Source organism: Sceloporus undulatus, chromosome 4, assembly GCF_019175285.1.
Source record: "Sceloporus undulatus isolate JIND9_A2432 ecotype Alabama chromosome 4, SceUnd_v1.1, whole genome shotgun sequence".
NCBI classification, from domain to species: Eukaryota; Metazoa; Chordata; class Lepidosauria; order Squamata; family Phrynosomatidae; genus Sceloporus; species Sceloporus undulatus.
Window position 1 is genome coordinate 81,078,832 of NC_056525.1, and position 19,604 is coordinate 81,098,435.

The 19,604-nt window shown below is 38.9% G+C and overlaps 1 protein-coding gene across 2 annotated transcripts in view; it reads right to left on the reverse strand.

The window, feature by feature from the left end:
• Positions 1 to 19,604, reverse strand: part of EPS15 (epidermal growth factor receptor pathway substrate 15) — a 75,240-nt gene that overhangs the window by 20,623 nt on the left and 35,013 nt on the right. For both annotated transcript variants that reach the window (XM_042462803.1, XM_042462804.1), the window contains exons 13-19: positions 13,290 to 13,362; positions 9,840 to 10,001; positions 8,182 to 8,379; positions 5,512 to 5,709; positions 3,153 to 3,233; positions 2,576 to 2,666; positions 246 to 281 (exon numbers count right to left, since the gene is read on the reverse strand). In XM_042462803.1, coding sequence (XP_042318737.1) covers positions 246 to 281; positions 2,576 to 2,666; positions 3,153 to 3,233; positions 5,512 to 5,709; positions 8,182 to 8,379; positions 9,840 to 10,001; positions 13,290 to 13,362 — 839 coding nt within the window. The remainder of the gene's footprint in view (positions 1 to 245; positions 282 to 2,575; positions 2,667 to 3,152; positions 3,234 to 5,511; positions 5,710 to 8,181; positions 8,380 to 9,839; positions 10,002 to 13,289; positions 13,363 to 19,604) is intronic.

The window sequence follows — 19,604 nt, forward strand, 5'->3', positions numbered from 1 at the left end:
CATTTCTTGTTCCAAAGGAAAGCATGACATTCTCCATTACATGTATGGAACATCTTTTTGTTGCCTAATGTAAGTTGCATGCAGGTAACTATTATTTGGTATTATCTGCCAAATGTGAACTCATTACTTATTTGCATTTCATCGTATGAATCACTTCTAACATGAGTACTCTTCTCCATTAAATTGCTCATATATCCTCCTCCTGAATTATTGAAAAAGGAAGAAAAACAAATGCTAGTACTTACCAATTTTTCCAAAAGGGTCATCTTTGAAAGGATCACCTATTTTAAAGAATGAAATACTGCATGTAAAAAAAAAATTTAAAAAAATCCCATCCCTTGTACAGAATTTTGAGAGTAAAGATAACATATTTACACATAGAGAGAATCCTGTGTTCTTTAATGCTGTTCAACCACGGGGAACCACAAATGCACAGGCCTGCTATGGAACTATTAATAGTTTTAACCCGGCGCCAAAAAGAGCAGAAATATACCTCAATACCTTCACTAAGAACTGCTGCAGAAGCTCCCAAGTCTGTATTATGAACTTCTACACCAGAGGACTGGGAGAAGTGAGTTCCTATATGGATCCATTTTCACATCTTTTTACTAGCTGGTGTATCAGGAGATGAAAATAGAGGCCTCATGAAAAGAAGAAATATTGCTTGCAAATCTAGTATTTTTTTTAAAGAAGTACACTGAAACTAGTATTCCCTGTGCCATATGGCATAGCTTTGGATATGAGGCTATGTGTTCCTTACTGCCTTAAATATACTTTTTCACAAACTCCATTTACAATCCTAATGGTGGGCGCAATACAAGTCTGAGAAAATGGGCAGTCTTTTCACCAGAGTGTCAAACCAAAGGTATAAGTAGAAGTGTTTGTCCTTTCTTTTATGTGGAGGAAAGGCAGGTAAATCTGTTAAGCATTGCTATCTGTTATCCAAGGTTCTGTGGCTAACCTACATAGCTCTGCAGGACTATTTTGTAATTCCACAATGCAAACCTATATACAGCACTCCATTATAATGTTTGGAATAATGCACCATGTTCTGATTTTTAAATGTTAAGAGGCTTCAGAGGTGAAGAAAATTAATAGTTCAGGTATGGTGTGGGGGAGAAGGTATGGCATGGTTTTCCAGAGGATCTTTATGGTGCAGTTTGAATATACACACCTTTTTAATGTACCTGAGTCCTTTGTTATACACTGGCATGCAACATAAGGTCAGTTCCACATCAATTTGCCAAAACTGTTCTTATAAAGCAAGAATTGCCTTGGAAGAATGCTATTCAAGTGTGTTAACATTTAACAAAAATCATTTTAGTACAAAATATCCAAATTATGCATCACTGCATGGTAGCTACTGGCAAGGTTCTTGGTATCACAGCTATCTGCCTTCCTGAACACAGTGTTCTACTGATCATGCACATGCCAATTTTGAAAGGCAAAACAGGGCATTTTTTCTATGATACACTGTCAGTACGTAAAGGTTCAGTTTGTCACACCCTCCCCCAATGTCCATTCAGTGGTGCACATGAAACTTCATGAAACCTTTTAATCTAGAATCATAGAATCATAGAGATGGAAGAGACCACAAGGGCCATCCAGTCCAACCCCCTGCCATGCAGGAAATCTCAATCAAAGCATCCCCAACAGATGTACATCCAGCCTCTGTTTAAAGACCTTCAAGGAAGGAGACTCCATTACACTCCAAAGGAGACTGTTCCACTGTCGAACAGCCCTAACTGTCAGGAAGATTCCACCTCAACATCTATTCTGAAGACTTCAAACAAAAACAAATAGGGGCTAAAAGCAGTCTTTCTCAATGGAGTATTTTGCAGAGGTGTTAGACTACAAGTCCCATTATGCCCAGCCATCTTGGCTTGGGGATGATTGGAGTTGTAATTTACATCTGGGTGGTAACAAGTTGTGCAAAGTGGAGCTAAAACAGAAATAACAGTTAAGAAGGTTTCTTTGCCAGTGAGCTTTTGGCAGAAGTAGCACCCTACGCCTGCAAATAGAGTGGTGATAGAATTAGATGCTTAGCTGAAGTTTTTCCACTCCTAATTTTTGTACATTACACTATTTTATTGTAAAACTACTCAGAGAAACTTGCTATGAAACAATATGAACATGAATTAACTTTTTAATATGAAAACTATGCCATTAGACAAATGTTCGGGAATATACAGTTTACCACAAGTGTCTCATCACTGGTTTTGCCATAAAAATTGGCAGTAAAAAATATGTTCTATTCCTTTAAAAGGACCGTTTTGTTTCACAACAAGTTATACCCTCTCCAGTCCCTTTGCTTATAAGTAAATCTGTGCTCCAGAGGCAGAAAGTGTATGTGGCACATATTTCTTCTTTAAGCAGTAGTGGAAAAGTAAAGCTTGTTAAAGGTTTCAGAGGGAGAAATGGCTCCTAAAACTATAGATGTTGCTCGCCCTTCTTTTAGATCAGTTCCAAAGTATTTTGGAATCCTGATTTGTACTATATAATGGTTCAGCTTGTGGCATTCCATTTCATCATCCTTAACTGTTTTTAGTAAATTGCTGAAGGAGAAATTACTTACTTCCAACAAAGGGGTCAGATTCAAAGAAGTCTAAACTGGATCCTGCAATCTGTTCAGAAAGCTGCTGGGATTCTTCATCAAAAGGATCTTCCTAGGGTGGAACAAAAAACATTTTTTTTAGTTTGCAATATACATATTTTCATTCACCATGTTAAACCCATCATGGCTCCCATTTTGAATATGGAACCCAAGATGAAAAGGACACAATTTCCCAAATATTAACCAAGCCACTAGAAGCATATAACCAGTAAAATAGACTGGATTTCCACTCAAGATAACCTCCCATTCATGGACTCTGGGAAGTAGTAATGATTTTGTCTGCCCCCATTAATCTAAAATTCTGCTCTGCAGTGCTAAAGGACATTCCAGAAAAGCATGAAAGGATGCAAGGTGGCTGCAAGAGGAAGTGGGGAAATGGCAAAATCTTCCTCCTTCCATTCACAAGGGTTAATCCAAGGCAAGCACTACATTTCTTTGCATGTTTCTTATTCTCTTTCCACCCCTGTAGAATTAAGACACATATTTAACATGCCATCACTTTTGAAGATCTATGTTTTAAAATAATGTTCAAACCCACTTTTTTGATAACGTCTGGTGGCAAGGCCTCTTTCATTTCTTCTTCTCCTTTTACATATGTTGTTTCTGGACTGCTCCTGGCCTTCGGGGAGGGAAATTAAAACCACATATGTGAAGATCCTTTCCAGATCATGATATTCAACAACTTACAGACTCAAGAGATTTGTGTACTAAAAATAATGTCTGAAATTTATGACTGCAGTTAGTAATGCATTTTAAGACAGCAGTTAGAAGTTACATATTCCTAACTGGTTCCTATTCTATAGATCCCTACATACCTAGGAATTGTGAAAGCCCCCCAGTTCAGATTTACAAGCAATAGGGGTATGTTCTCTTGTCAACTGGAAAGCAGCAGACTGAAGTTTCCGACCCCTTTCCATAAGCGATCATCACTGCAAGGGGGAATTATGACAAGGATCCTTCTGACTGTCGCACAGAAGATTAATGGCAACAGGGGAGTTGGAAACATTAGTCAGCTGCATCCCAGTCAACAGGAGAACAGACCTATTCCCTGCAGTGGCTGTCACCCAATAAACCTGGATAGGGCAGTTGGATTGGGGAGCTTTACTTAGATGCATAAGTAAGGTAGTCACATAGCTAAGCAGCTGATCTAGAATCACAGTCAATGATACTATTCACAGTACTGTATGGTACATGTTCACTTACTTTATCAACAGTATTTTTTTTTAAATGGTAAAGGTTTCCCCTTTGACAAGGTTGTCAAATTGTGTGTACGGAGCGGCACTCATCTCCACTGCTAAGCCACTGCTAGTGTTATCAAAGACAACTCTGTGATCATGTAGCTAGCATGACTGCAGAGAACACTGTTACCTTTCTATCGAAGTGGTACCTTATCTACTTGCATTTTTACATGCTTTTGAATTGCTAGGGTGGCAGAAGCTGGGACTCGTGATGGGAGCTCACTCCATCACGTGGCACTTGGACTTCGAACTGCTGACCTGCCAATCTTGCAATTGTCTGAGTCAGTGTCTTAACCCGTGAACCACCGCATCCCATACTCATTTAATCAACATTAAAAAATAAAGCTTAAAAGGAACAGCTTGTACATTACAGAGAGTCCTTGTTATCTGCTAGCGTTTGGTTCCAGAAACCCCCATGAATAGTAAAATCCATGGATGTTCAAGCCCCATTAAATACAATGGCATAGTAAAATTGTGTCCTTTATATAAAATGGCAAAACCAAGGTTTGGTATTTGGAATTTATACTTTTTTTTAATATTTCCAAGCTGGGGATGCTTTAATCTGTGGATAAGGAGGGCTGACTGTACTAACAGTTAAGAGAAGCAATAAAACACAAAAGCAAACCTTGAGTACTCTGTGCAGAGTTAGCTTTTATTTTTCTAGCAGCAGAGAGTGTGCAATTTTTGTACAATTAATATCAGGAGACAAAGAGAATCTCTATATTTTAATTACAGTATAACATTGTCACAAAGGTCACAGACACTCTCCATTATTTGATATGATGTATTTAGATGTGGACCAGCACTATAAACAAGTGATAAAAACTTGTGCCTGCCCTCAAAAAAATCCAAGGCATTTTAACAAGTTTTGTTACTTTTGTTCTTAAGCCTGCAAACATGAATGTAAAACATAACTAACTTTGCTTCTAAGGGCCAAAGAAACACCCTCCCTCTCCTCTACACACAAATAACTTAAAAGAATGGAAATTCTGAACAAATGGGTAGGAGTCTATGGGCTGGAACAGATCTGCAAAAACAGCCGGTCTCCCAGTGGCTTGGGACCATGGTGTACACACGACGCACAACCCCAAGGCAGGAAGCCGCCAAGAAGCCAGCTGGCTGTTTACACTGTGGAAGCTTTTCGGTGCTCTGGCAGTATGGCATATAGACACCACATGCCGCAGGAGCACCAAAAAGCTGTGGCAGAAAGGGCGCCTTTTTCCAGCACAAAAGGAGCGACATTTTGCCACTTGTTTTTGCGCTGGAAAAAAGCCGGATAGGAGCCATGGCATGCAGTTTCCACAGCCCTGATCCAGCGGCCAAAGAGGCAGCATCAAGCCGCCCCTATACGTCCATCTGTTTCAGCCCTATGACCAAAATACCATGCCTCCTCACTAGATACTATGCTTAATACTGCTAATATGAAAACAAGAGAGAAAATTAAGCTGGCACATTCAGTCCTCCCTGACATCTGTAAGAATCAGTTGGTTATAGGCAGCAAATGACCAAAGGAGCTAACAAATGCAACAATCCATAAATACATCTCAATGAAGTAAATGCTGACTTTATTGGAAGGATGGGTTTGCTGTCTTCACAAAATCTGAAGCTTGAATTATTCCAACTGTTTAATTAAAGTCGGATATGTCCATCACTACTTACAGGAGAGTCATGATCTATTTGTTCAGCATCAGCTGAATTCTCTCTTTCAGCATTCTCACTGAAGTTAGCAGTTTCACTGCTGCTGTTGCTGAGGCTACAATGATCTGCATTCCCATTAAGTAGTGTGTTGTGTGGCTGAAATTTCCAACTCAACTGGCTGTTTTCTAACTCTTTGAGTTCAAAGAGTTTTGCTTGCATCTGTGAAGAAAAATAAAGAGACTAACAGCACAGAAGAGAATAAAAATAGCATGTACAATATTACAACCCTGTCAATATATTTAGACTATACATGTCAATTTTCAGGATTTAGTTCTTCAATTCCACTTCAGGACAAAAAATGTGAGAGAAAACTAGATGTCTATGCAAATTTCCCAAGTCTCTTACAAATATCTCCACCCCAATCTGCTCCCTTTTCTTTCCAAAATCTTTTACTCTCCCCAAAATCTCAATAAATATATTCTTTATATGTACAAGTTCAGTCTCCCTTATCCAGAATTCCAAAATCCTATGTATTCCAAAATCCAAAATTGTTCCATATGGGTGGTTCAGACTGTGATGCCTTTGCTTTCTGATGATTCAGTGCACAAACAATTTGTTTCATACTCAGAATTAATGAATTACTAAAATTATTTATGTGTGATGAACCTGGAAGGAGCAAGAGGGGAGAGCAATCTGATAAAGGTTCAGCTGAGGCCAGCTGTGACTTCTTCACTACCTCCTCAGCCTTCCCTGGGCAAAACTCCTGATCCCTGGGGGCAAACTCCCTGGCCAGTCATCAACTTGAAGGCAGCCCAGGGCACTGCCACCAAAGTCCCAGGACGTTACAAATTAAAGCAAAACCATCTCAGTGACAGACTTTTCCCCCATCCTGAGGTCCCAGGACCTACCGTATATACTCGACTATAAGTTGAAAAATGTATGCCCCAAAATGAACTCCAAAATCCTGGGTAGACTTATGGAAGGGTCAATGAGTTAATGCTAAAAAATTTTGTGAAAGAAGAAGTGCCCACCTTCCTCTGTAGCCTTGTAAAGGCTCCCTGTTTAAAGCCCTGGCGACGGCTCTCATTTCCTCTTCTCCCCCTCTCTCTCTCTGTGTGTGTGTGTGTGTCTGTTTCCCCTCTCTGCCTTTTTGCCTGAAAATCCTGGGGGTGAAAGGTAGAGAGAGAGAGAATGCTTTGTCCTCCATTTCTGCAAGCTATGGGCCTGGGGGGTCTTGTGGGGTAAAAGGCAGAGAGAATGCTTTGTCCTCCATTTCTGCAAGCTATTGGCCTGGGGGGTCTTGGGGGGTGAAAGGCAGAGAGAGAGAATGCTTTGTCCTCCATTTCTGCAAGCTATGGGCCTGGGGGGTCTTGGGGGGTGAAAGGCAGAGAGAGAGAGAATGCTTTGTCCTCCATTATTTCTGCAAGCCATGAACCTTGGAGTCCTGGGGGTGACAAGCAGAGAGACAGTGGGGTCTGTCCTCCTTTTCGCAAGCCATGAGCCTTGGAGATGCTTCTCATAAGGGGAAGAGTGTGTGCGTGCGCATGCGCACGCTTCGGTTTGTTTCCCCTTTTCCATGCCGAGACTGATGCTTGGGAGAGTCCAGAGAGTGAGATATAGGGAGGGAAGTGGTGCTTTGTCCCCCCTTCCCCCCTTTAGATCTTTTGTAACATCCTCCAGTGTTTGCCCCTCGACTTATCCACGGGTCATATCAAAATCCATGATTTTTAGATCCAAAAACTGCCCTCGACTTATACATGAGGTCGACTTATACATGAGTATATATGGTACATAGACAGTTCTGGAGCCAAGCCCTGCCCTATCTCAAAAGGGTACCAAGAGGTACACCAAAACCCTTATAATCTCCCGCTGCTACCTGCCACATGAAAGCTTGTTTATCAACATCACCCACAGGCAATTGTCCAAGTCCCCCAGAAACTGTGGGGTGCAGGCAAAAATAAAAGTAAAAGTTAATAGGGAGGAGAAATTTCATAACCAGCCCCAAAACAACCAGCAAAACTCACTGCACTGAGGGCAGGAGGGTGAGCTGTGAAGCTCTACAAAGAAAGGTGCATATGGCGGCCTTATAACACCTCTGACTCCAACCACCATGCACAGCGACCTAGTGCTCTGTGTGCCTGACATAGAGGCCTCCAGTCTCCCTCTGTTGAGGCCATCAAAGCTGGCCCCTATCCTGGGCATTGTGTGTCACATGGATCCAGGACCCCATTTCAGGGAATTTTAATTTACAATTTAAACTTTTTTTAATTTAAAAAACTAATACAATAATAATTTAGCTCCCCCATATATTCTTACTTACTGAGGAACATATCAGCTTTAAAATCAGTATGTGGAGAAATCTTGTAGCACCTTTACAACTAACTGAAATAAAGAGGTTGGCAGCATGAGCTTCCATAGACTAAGGTCTACTTCCTCGGATGCATTTGGAGTCTACGGAAACTCATGCTGCCAACTTCTCTTTCAGTTAGTCTCAAAGGTGCTACAAGATCTTTCTACATACTGATTCTACAGATGAACACAGCTATATCTTTGAATTCTACAGCTTTAAAATCAGTTATTCTCAACACAGCAGAGGCAAGATATGGCAAGTGAGGGAATCAAAACAATTGATTTTTTTTTAAAAGGAAAGGATACTGAGAAAAATTAATTATCTTTTAGAGAAGTTCTTACTGAAGTAATTTCTTGTTGTGAATCTTGAAGATCCTGCTGAAGAGGTTCGAGCTGAGATTTTCCTGCCTCCACACACTTCTCTAGTTCTGCTGTTTCCTGCTGAAGCCTGTTAAGCTCCTCCTGGGCTTTATTTAAATCATCTTTACATGTTGAGATTTTGGATTCTTGATCAGTTATTTCTGCCTTTAATGATGCAATCTGTAGAGCCAAAGTTGAAACATATAAGTACTGCACAAAAATGTTCCCCACTCCCACATTTTAAAAAAAAACTACAAAAAGAAGCATATAGCCAAATATGTGAAACATATTTCATTGCAGTCTTCCAAGCAGTAGCGTCACTGGAAAATTGCCTTTTACTGCAGGATATTTGCCTTTGAATAAGGATTTGTCTATAAGAGAACAAGCATAGTGTAGTGGTTTGAGCATTTTACTACAACTCTATAATCCGCCCCGCACACTCAGGTCCTCGGGGAGGAATCTATTGCAGCCTTTAAAAACCAGGTTAACTGCTACCTCCCAGAGAGCCTTCTCTGCAATTGCTCCCAGACTATGGAACAGCCTGCCAGACAAGATCCATCAAATTGCCAGTGTAGACAGCTTTTAAAAAGATGTCAAGACGGATCTCTTCTGGCAGGTCTTTCCTGAATAAAAGTGTCCAGCCACAGAATGATTGCACTTCACATCATGTATTAGCCTACTGCTCTGTCCTCGCTGTATTTTTTTATTGTGTTATTAATAGATATTTTAATGTCCAATTTTAATTGTATCATGTTTAATCCTGTTTTAAGGGGGGAAATTTGAGACATAATGTTGAATGTGGAGGTTTTAATGTGTTGTGAGATGCTTTGATTGTCTCGTCACAGAAAAGTGGGATAAAAACAAAAGATTTATTTATTTATTTATTTAATATAACTCTGGAGACGAGGATTCAAATCCATGCTTGGCCATGGAAGTCCAATAGGTGACCTTGGGCAAATCCCATTCTCTCAGCCTCAGAAGGGCTTATACAAACCCCTCTGAACAAATCTTGCCAAGAAAACCCAGTCAGAGGTCACTATGGTCCTAAACACACTGCAGAAATAATCCAGTTTGAGAATGCTTTAACTAACATCTTAGAGCCATTCAATCCTAAATACACTTCAAACACACTAGTTTGAGTAGATTATCACAATAAATATAATGGAAAGATTTTAATAGAGTTCCCATGAGAAGTCAAAATGTATGCAGAAAACATAACAATGAAATTAATTCTGGGAATATCACAGACTAGGGAGGTCCTCCAGATGTTGCTGGAATGCAATTTCCAAGAGTCCTGGCCACCACAGCCACTGGATGAAAAATGCTGAGAGGGATTCAAGAACAACTGAAGAACTGCATGGTTTCCACTCATGGCATAGAGACCCATGTGACAAGAGCAATGTCACAATTGTAGCAGGATTTCTTCTTTCTGATTTGGAAAGGCTTATATTCATTCATTTCATTCCTTAAATAGCTTATTTAAAATAAATCTTGCTAATCTTCAGCAACTAATTCTTCACACAATCTGATATTAATTACATATTCCTATTTTAGTATGTTACTTTTCCTAATATAGAATATACAACTATGCTTCCAGGGAATAGATGCACAAAATGAGCAAATAAGGTGCCAAGGCCTACCAAATCAGCCTCTTCAGCAGATTTCTGCCGGATGGTGTTAAGCTGCTCTTCCAGCTTGGCTTTTTCCTCATCAAGACCATTAAGGATTTCTTCTGCTTCCTGTTTCTGAGCCAATAGCTTCTGCAAATTATTGCTTTCCCGCTTTACTTCATCCTGAAGATCCTGTTTATGGTGGTGGTGGTGTTGTGTTTTTTTTTAAAAAATAAAATAAAAATGCAAGCATTTTAATGAATTCCTTTCTAATGAAAAGTACATAGACATGAAAAGTATGACATGGGGGATTTAAACCTTATGATGTGAGCAGAACATTGAAAAGGCAGGAAAAAAATTCAAGATGGTAAAAAGGAAAGCTGAAAATCCAAAAAGATGACAGCAGGTAATATGGAAAAAAGAGGCTGATTAAATTTATAGGACAATCAGAATGACCAAAATAAGAAATTAAACTTCTGAACAGCTGTTGATATCCTTAGCACTTTCTTAAGTGGAATGTTACTGGTCACTGGATTTCTGCAAATAGAAGGTCTAGATTGACAAATCTGGCACAAAAGGGGAAAGTGCGATGGTGTGTGGGGGAAAACATGCCTTTTAGATTTGGTTCCATATATGGGCTCCAGTCAAAACAGATAAACAGTGAGAGGAAAGTCTGCAATTCATCATAGCATGATAGGAGGTCTTATAAATTCTTATTATGAATTGTAACAGATTTCTCCAAAAGGTACCAGAGATAATTGAAATGTTCCTTAGGAGGAACTCAACGACCATCACTGATTAACTTTGATTTACATGCAGGATCTTATTCATAGGGCTGGATTTCAAAGGATATTTATGTTTTTATTTTAGGTGGGATGGCCAACTGCAATAGGTCCAAGTTTCTGTAACAGGTACCCAAGAGGGGTTGCATGGACTATCTACACAGCAAAACACAAGCCTAGAAGTGGTTTGGTTTTCATAAATGTTTTTGTTTTGTTTTTTATATCAAATCATGCAATCTATTTAAAAAGTGACTAGAGTAGAAATTTATTATTTTGTTCCCAAAAAATAGCAGTCTAGAGAGTCTGGGCCATCAGACAGTTTCCATAATCATATCATAATTCAGATGTAATACCAAATGGTTTAGCTAAGAGCCAGAACAGACTGGCTCTAAAAGTCAGCTTCCCAGTGGTTTGGGGGCACGCTGCATGCCCTCAAGATGTTTTGAAGCTGCCCAGATGTTTACATGTGGGTGGCTCCAAGATGCTCCAACAGCATGGTGTTTATACACTGCACGCCACCAGAGCACCTTGCAGCCGGCATTAAGACACTGCAGGGCGTAAAAAACAGCTTATTGGCAGCCGAAAAAGGAGCAGATCTTTGCCACTCCTTTTTCAGCCAAGGAAAAGGCGGATTTGGGCCGTGATGTGTGTTCCCCACACCCCCAATCTGTCTTTGGAAGGGGCAGCTTCAAGCCACCCCTTCTACCTGTCTATTTTGCCCCTAAATCAATGAACTTTGTGTCACCTACAAAAGGCTATTTCAGAGAAGTTCATTGTACAATTTATTTTTATACTTAATCTTTTATTATAAAAATAAGCTAGGTCATTAAAATATTAAAATATTAATTGATACACTGCTTTTCTCTCAGTAATTGAACTCAACTGCTTTTCTATTTGTATATCATGGAGTCATGGAGTCATGGAGCTGGCAGGGACCTCAAGGGCAACCAACTCCCTGCTATGCAAGAATACACAATCAAAGCACCCCCAAGAGATAGCCATCCAGCCTCTGTTTAACAACCTCTAAAGAAGGAAACTCCACCACTGATGGTAGCTCATTGTAAAAAAAAAAAAATCAAAAAGGAAAGATGGAGGGGGAAAAATGGTTGTGTCTATTATCATACAACCTAACTGAAAACACCAGGCTCTCACTTGAATAAGGAATAGGGAAGCTTTATTTCCCCAAACCCCTTTATTTGGTCCAAGAATCCCACTTGGGATTACACTGCCCTGTGGCTACTTCTGTCATGGCAACATCAAAACCCATGCAGTTATATGTTGAACAGAATGCACTGGGAGTACACACCTCATTTTCACAGCATTCCACTCCTGACAGCCCACTGGAAACACAATTCTGCTGGGAAATGAGGCATGCGCATACCCCTGGAATTTGGGCAGTGGCCAAGGAAGCCATTGTGGAAGTAGCAGCACTGATGACCAGGATGTGTGTGGCAAAAATGGCCTGGAGGGTGAATGTGGCCAACAAGCTGTATAATGCTCACACCTGCCTTAAATCATTCTTACAACTGGAAGAAATAAAGCAAGGAACCCAGCTCGTACATAAAGACCAGTAGAAAAGCAATTATATACAACATTTGCCTGACTGGGTGAAATACAATATCAGTTCTATAACAGGATTGGTCTGTTTATACTGCCAACCTACACATTTTGAGTTCCAACAAGTTCGTGGGAATGAATGCAGTTTTAGTCTTCTGATGGAGAAACATACAATTTAACAACATAGGACAGAGAAAAGACTTCAAGGATAGTGACTTGTGACATGAAATGTAAATCAAACCATGTTTGACATATTATATGAATACTGGAACACACTCCTAATCTCCGCATTCTTCTTCTAAATCCTAGGATTCATTTTCTATAGATAAACCTCCAGAAGTAAATAGAAAACATGAAATTCCCACAACCAAGTAAATCCATGGGTGTGTACACTAGATTCTCACATTATAAGGGGAAAAATATTTTAGGGATGCAGTTTTAGGTCCATTTTAGACTTCATATCTAATGTAAAAAATACAAAATCCACAAATTAGATTTTACTAAAGAAAATACCTCTGCTTAACAAAAAGTCCTTTATTATCACATACCAGCAGACCTGCTCACTAAGTAAGAAATAGCTTTGTACAAGATACAGCTTCATTTTTCCCAATCAGAAAACAGCAGTGTTACTAACTGAAAGGTTGATAAAAAAAATGAAGAAGCTGCATCTAAAAATGAATTTCAGAGAAAGCCATAATCAGGCAGATTTATTTTATTTTAAAGCTTCTTTTGCTCAGTATGTTAGAATTTTATATGCTAAAAGGTTTATTCTCACTACGACTTGTATCAAACAATTCCTTAAAAGCATACAGTACAATCCTATTATCACTTATGCATGGGCAATTTCAATTAGGTCAATGGTCCTTATGTCTTAAGAAACTAGAACCAGGATTCAGCCTAATGGATATGTAAGTAAGTACGGACACTTATCTTTCTCAAACAAAACCTTAACGTGTTATGCTGCATGGTGCTTAAATTCTAACAGCTCCCCCCTATGAGCACATAGCTTAAATAAAATGCTACATTTTCATACTCAAGTTTCAGTTCCTAAAGCATTATAATACTTGTATTAGCTTCTGTATAAATCCTTGCAGTGTACTTACTAAAGGACATTTCAATTACCGGATCAGATAGTAATTACCTGAACTTCACTTGTCCTCTGTTTGATTGTGTCTTCTTTCTCCTTAAGATCCTGCTCCACATTTTTCTTTTCCCTAGATGACCAGCAAACAATGCAAGAATATTTAAGAACATCCACTACACCAGGTACTGTTATCCAGCCTCCTAAGCCAGTATCTCCTTTTAAATGCATAACAGAACATTAAATTTACAGGAGATTGTTTTTGGTCCCTTTTTGTACCAAATAAATGTTTTGCATATGCCGAGTATTAAAATACAAAAGAGAGCCACTCTCCCAAACATGGATAGGTGGAAATACCAGCTTGAGGAGGGGAGAACAAGAAATGAAATACTGTATTCAGTGATCTCACTGTTGCTATGGAGCAAGTGTCTGCTAAAAAGGGGGAGGGATTGCATCAGCTCCCTTCTCTTTAACCCTCCTAGAACCAGAACTGCTCTCTCTCTCTCTCTCTCTCTCTCTCTATATATATATATATATATAAATAATCTTGTAATTGTAGGCCAGGAGCCATCCTACTATGTCTCCCTCCTAAAACTCTAACAGTATTTGTATAAGCATGTTTGTATAAGCATAAAAACCCTAAATAGCACAGCAAGCATTTCCCCCAGCATTTTGGATGCATACATCTGGAATCAGTTATCTGCAGAAGGTTTCGATCCTGAGTTGAATCTACCGAGCCACAAACTAGAGCAGTACAGCTAACAAAACAGCTTTGCATGATTTTATACAAAAGACAGCCAAACCATTTACAGAATGCTATGTTATATGCTCAACAAGTCTTATGAGCTATAACCAGTGCGATAAGACACTGGATGCAGTTTCATTTCCTTCACAGATCACACTACAGCATGAGAAGACATTTTCTGCCCATAAAAGGAATCTTTGTATTCTAAAGGAGAATAACCTGTGTGCCCCCCCCCCATGCTGCTGGACTGCAGTTCCTAGCCTTCTACTCCATTGGCTATGTTGGCTACAGCTGACAGAAAGTGCCGTCTAACAACATCTGGACAGCCACACTCAAGAACATTAACTCTGCTGACTTATATGTGCATATTTTCCTTTCTGGACAGTGCAGTGTATTTCCCATGTGCTCTGTCCAAAAACCTCCAGGACAAAACAGCCTCAACTGTTTTAGGGAGTTTGAGGGGATTAGGGAGCCATTCCAGGGAGTAAAGTTATTGACTTCCATATAAACAAGTCCCTTTCTGGACACTGTTTTGTAACCCTCTGCTTCTGGGGAACAGAGTTATTGGTTTCCACGTGCACAGTTCTCTTTCTGGATGCTGCTTTGTGATCTCCCACCTTCGGGAAGTAGAGTTATTATCTTCCATATGCACAAAATTAACAACCCTACTTTTATAATTAATATAATAAACTTCTCTGAGAATTGTAGGGGTCTTTCCCACTCTCCAAGAACACCCTTAAAGGATCTTTCTCTTCACTCCTATCCACCCCACCCCAGAGCCAAAAAGCCAGGTACATGTTCTTGTGCCTTGCTAGCAGCCTCTTCCACCAAGCCCATCAGAAGAACATGACCTTAATATATATACTAACAGTAATATCAGTGCTGGTATAACATTTAAGAGTAGTTAAATTTTTAACTTTCTGAAGATTATTCATTCAAAAGAGGGAGAAGAAAGCATACAATTGTGTGGGCTATTTCTAGTTTCACGACCACGACTATGAAGACTGAGAACAAGGGTAATACTTTTGATCAAGCAGTTATTAATTTAGAAATAATGAAACTGATTGAGTATCGCTCTTTTCATTTCTACAATCCAGGAGGAAATACTACTGTTTAATCTTGACAGAAAATGTTGAAATATTCAGGTCATGTCCATTAGTCAGATGCAAGAAAAAAAAAAAAACCTTGAGGAATCTTAAAGAAGGACAAATATTTTTTGGCTTAAGCTTCCATGCAGTGCTGACCACTTCAACAGAGCTCAAATACTATGTAGTTTCCATTTTCTGTACAGTGTACATCTCACAGACTGTTCAATTGTAGATTGGTATTTTGATGAACTCAAGCCATTCTTATTATAATCAGTCCGCCATTTCCACAGATTCAGTCATCTATGGTTTGAAAATATTTAAAACACATATATATTCAAAAAAGCAAACTTTGATTTTACTATTTTATGTAAGGGGTACCATTTTACTATTCCATTCTATTCAATGGGACTTGAACATCCACACACATTGTTATCGATGGGGTGTGTGTGTCCTGGACCCATATCCCAGTAGAGATGAAGGACCCATGTACTTGCACCATTGTTGTGATACATCTCCTCGTTCAAAAACCACCAGCATTAAGCAATATTTTCAGAAAATGAGTAGTCCTTAACACCAAGGGTGAAAAATTCAAAACCAGCACGTATTTGGAAGCAGGCCAAACATGTATGAATTTCAGCTTTCCTTGTTCCTTAATATTCCAGAGTCTGAGGTGTTTATCACACTATACTCTTATAGTGCTACTATTCCACTTTGACTGCTCTAGCTGCCTCCTGTTGCATTCTGGGATTTGCAGTTTTAAGGAGGGGTATTTAGAATTCTCAGGCAGAGAAGTTCTGCCCCGGCTTCAGGGCGGCATTGGGGCATGCATTGTCCATACACCACACTCGCACTTGATCTTAGCTAAAAGGCCGAGAAGCAATACCATGTTCCCAAGCCACCAGCCTGCGTATTTTGCCGGTCTGTTCCGGTCCTGAGTCCATTATTGGATAAAATGAATGAATTTTTCTCTTGCCAAAATATTTAAGAGAAATAACTTCTTTGGCAAGAGATTACAACCATAAATAGAATAAAAGATTAATGTGACTATTTATGATCAGCCAAAGGTGAAATAAAGGATGAATAGCAGAAATCATCTTACTCGAAAGGAAGGGAATTTATAGAATATTGCACTCAAGATAATTTTACTTTTACAAGCCATCACATACTTAGCTTTGCTTCTAATGTAATCTGGTTTCATTATTGCAGTACCAAGTCTACAAGCTCCATCTCTCTCCGCCATTCTGGAATCACTTCTGTATACATGAAACACTCTTCCTGATTATTATGATTATTATTAAATTAAATAATGATTTTGACCAAAACAGTGGAACACCAAACCATTATATAGATATTACTATCAGAAAACGTACTCATGGCATAAACGTTAGTTATTTTGCAAACTAAACATGAAGATTATCTTCCTGTACTTTATAGCAAAACAGAATTTACCTGGAACATGATAAGCTGTTTACAGCAAGCATAAAGTAAGCAAGTGTATAGTAGTGTACATTAGGGCAAAAAATAAAAAATAAAAATCAATTTCACAAATTAGAGACTGGATAAATTCATGAAGAGGGGGCATTTACTGGCCTCTAGTGAGGATATAACCTAGTGAGGCTATCACCACCAGAATTGGAGTAACATTACAGATAACACATCATTATGGCCTATGATGTGCTCATGTTTAGTGGTTACCTCTTTTTTGGTTGGTGTCATAGTTTCAGTATCCCTTATTGGAAATACTTTGGACCAGAAGTATACTGTATTTCAGACTTTCCCCCCCCAGATTTTGGAATACCTGTATCAGCATATACTTAATGAGACATAATGAGGCTGGAGACTGAACATCTGTGAAATGTTGGCAGGCATGGATAATCACCATTCCACAGATCGTCAGGCCTCTCTCCAGTCATGTCGCTCTCCAGCCTCACAAATATGTACAAACAGGTACGTATTACAACACTTGTGCTGTAGCTAAAAAACTTTTGGATTTTGGAGTACTTTAAATTTCAGAATTCTGAATACTCAAACTGTACAGCACATTAATATTGTATTAGAATACAAAATGGACATTTTTAGATGCAGTCGTACTTTTAAATACAGTACATGCATGAGACCTGAAATTTAAATAATTTGTGGTCAATGTGACTGGATCATGTGTGCTTTTACTGTTGCTTAAAATTTATATACCAGTTCTTGAAAGGTAAAAATTCACCATCCATTTTTCAATGGTCAATATCATATTGCTTTAGCTATGTATGAACAACTATTCTACAAATATCCTCAAGGAAATGTGTTTTTGGAAATAAGCTTGGCTTGCATTAATGAAAATACTTACTGCTTATTCACACACTAAGCCACTCCCCTTCTGTTCTTCTTCTTCTTTTGTATTTATATTTTAAAAATCAAATACATACTACATATTTCAAAACAATATAACTTTGTAAACCAGGTGCTATGGAGCTTACATGGGGTGTACATCTGCAATCATGTCTTGCTAGTGGGCTTTCCATAAGGAACTGACTGGCCACAGTGTGAAGAGAATGTTGAAGTAAATAGGCTTTTGGTCTGATGTAACATGGCTCTTGTGTTCTTAGATAAGAATTCATGGCAATTTCTAAGAATATTATGGAAAGATACTGAAATTCTAAGTACTGAATAAAATTCACATATCTGGTGAATTGCAAAAATATTAAAAGTTTTGTGAACGTGTGTGCCTCCAAGTTGCCTGTTGGCTTACAGTGACCCCATGAATTTCATAGGGTTTTAAAGCAAGGAATACTCAGAGGTAGTTTTGCCAATTCCTTCCTCTGTGGTCCAAAACACACTGCATAAATAATCCAGTTTGAGACTGCTTTAACTGCCCTGGCTCAGTGCTGGGGAATCCTAGGAATTGTAGTTAATTGTAGCACCAGAGCTCTCTGACAAAGAAGGCTAAATGTCTCACAAAACAACATTTCCCAGAATTTCCTAGCACTGGGTAGTTAAAACAGTTTCAAACTGGATTATTTCTGCAGTGTGTTTTGGACCGGAAATATTTATAGGTAGTCTCCTATCCAAATACTATCCAGGGCTGATTCTGTCTAGCTTCCAAGAGCAGACAAGATCTAGTATCTTTAGGTAGAGAGAACCTTTATTAAAAATGGTAGAAGGGGTCTCTTACAACTTAACCTTTCAAATCAGATGCAGTTAGAAATATTACTAATAAGATCACTACAAATTCATTCTCTAATTTTATATTTTCCACCTGACTGACTTTGGTTTTCATCATTGAAATTTCACAAATCTTATTTTGAATTTCCTTTTCCTTTTCATTAACTGGCCTTCTTACATCTCCATTCCCTTATTTTATCTTTTCCCTATTTCTTCATCTTCAATATGCTTTATTTCCCCTTTTACAACTACTGCCACACTCCACCTTACTTCACACTTCTTTGTTTGTATCTATTGGGAGTTTGTGAAAAGATCAGCTTCACAGTTTTAGCAAGCTCCAGATAAGATGCTTCTTAAATGGGGAGGAGAGTATACATTCAAAACATACTGTAGACTTTCTTCATGAGAAACATCATGCTACATACTTGCTTTTGTAGAACTGCTCCTTTCTAGATGTGTGGTGTACGTAAGGAACACGTTCCAAATCCTCCACATCATCACAGAATTTTGCCCTCCTCTAATCTCTTGGGCTAGATTTATGAAAGTGCCTTTTCAGCCTTTTTTATTACAATAATCTGACTCTAAACTCAAAATGAGTAATATTGGCCCTATACAGACAGGCCAAAATAAAGCTGCTTCACATCACTTTGGAGGCATGGTGTTTCAATGATGCATGCATCCTAAGAGTCTGGAAGCTGCACTAAAGCTGCATTCCAGTCCTTAGGACTGGAGCGTGGCTTTGGTACGACTTCTGGACTCTTAGGATGCATGTATCATTTAAACAGCATACCTCCAAAGTGACTCGAAGCAGCTTTATTTTGGCCTGTCTGTATCAGGCCATTGATTAGCATCCCAACCTCCCCTACAGATATATACAGAGTGGGAGGGAGCCATCCCCATCCCCCAAACCCAACCTTATGTCATCTTGCAAGAAATTGTGTATGACTACAAGGCAGTTAAGTATGAAATATAAATAACCATATTATGTGAAACGGTTTATGCCACTATTTTTATTACATTATCAAGTTGATGGTTAGATGGTTTTGTAGCTGGCTCTTTCCTGTACACAAAAAGCAATTACAGTATTTTAAAACTGCTTCAAGTGACACTATTCCTACTGAACTAATAGGAGGAAATATGTGCAAGGCTCCCACTCTACAGATTCTAGAATCATTCTTCACCTTTCCAAACTGAATTTCTAAACATTTGCTAATAAAATATTGTATTATCTAAAATATTGTATTACATAAAATATTATTCCTTCTTTATGATCTCTTCTGAATGATGTTGTCTACTCCCATATCCGTTATCCCTGCACCTTAGAAGCATTTTCCTCCACTCCCAGTTTGACCAAAGTATAATGGGTATAGGAAGTAGCAAGACATCAGT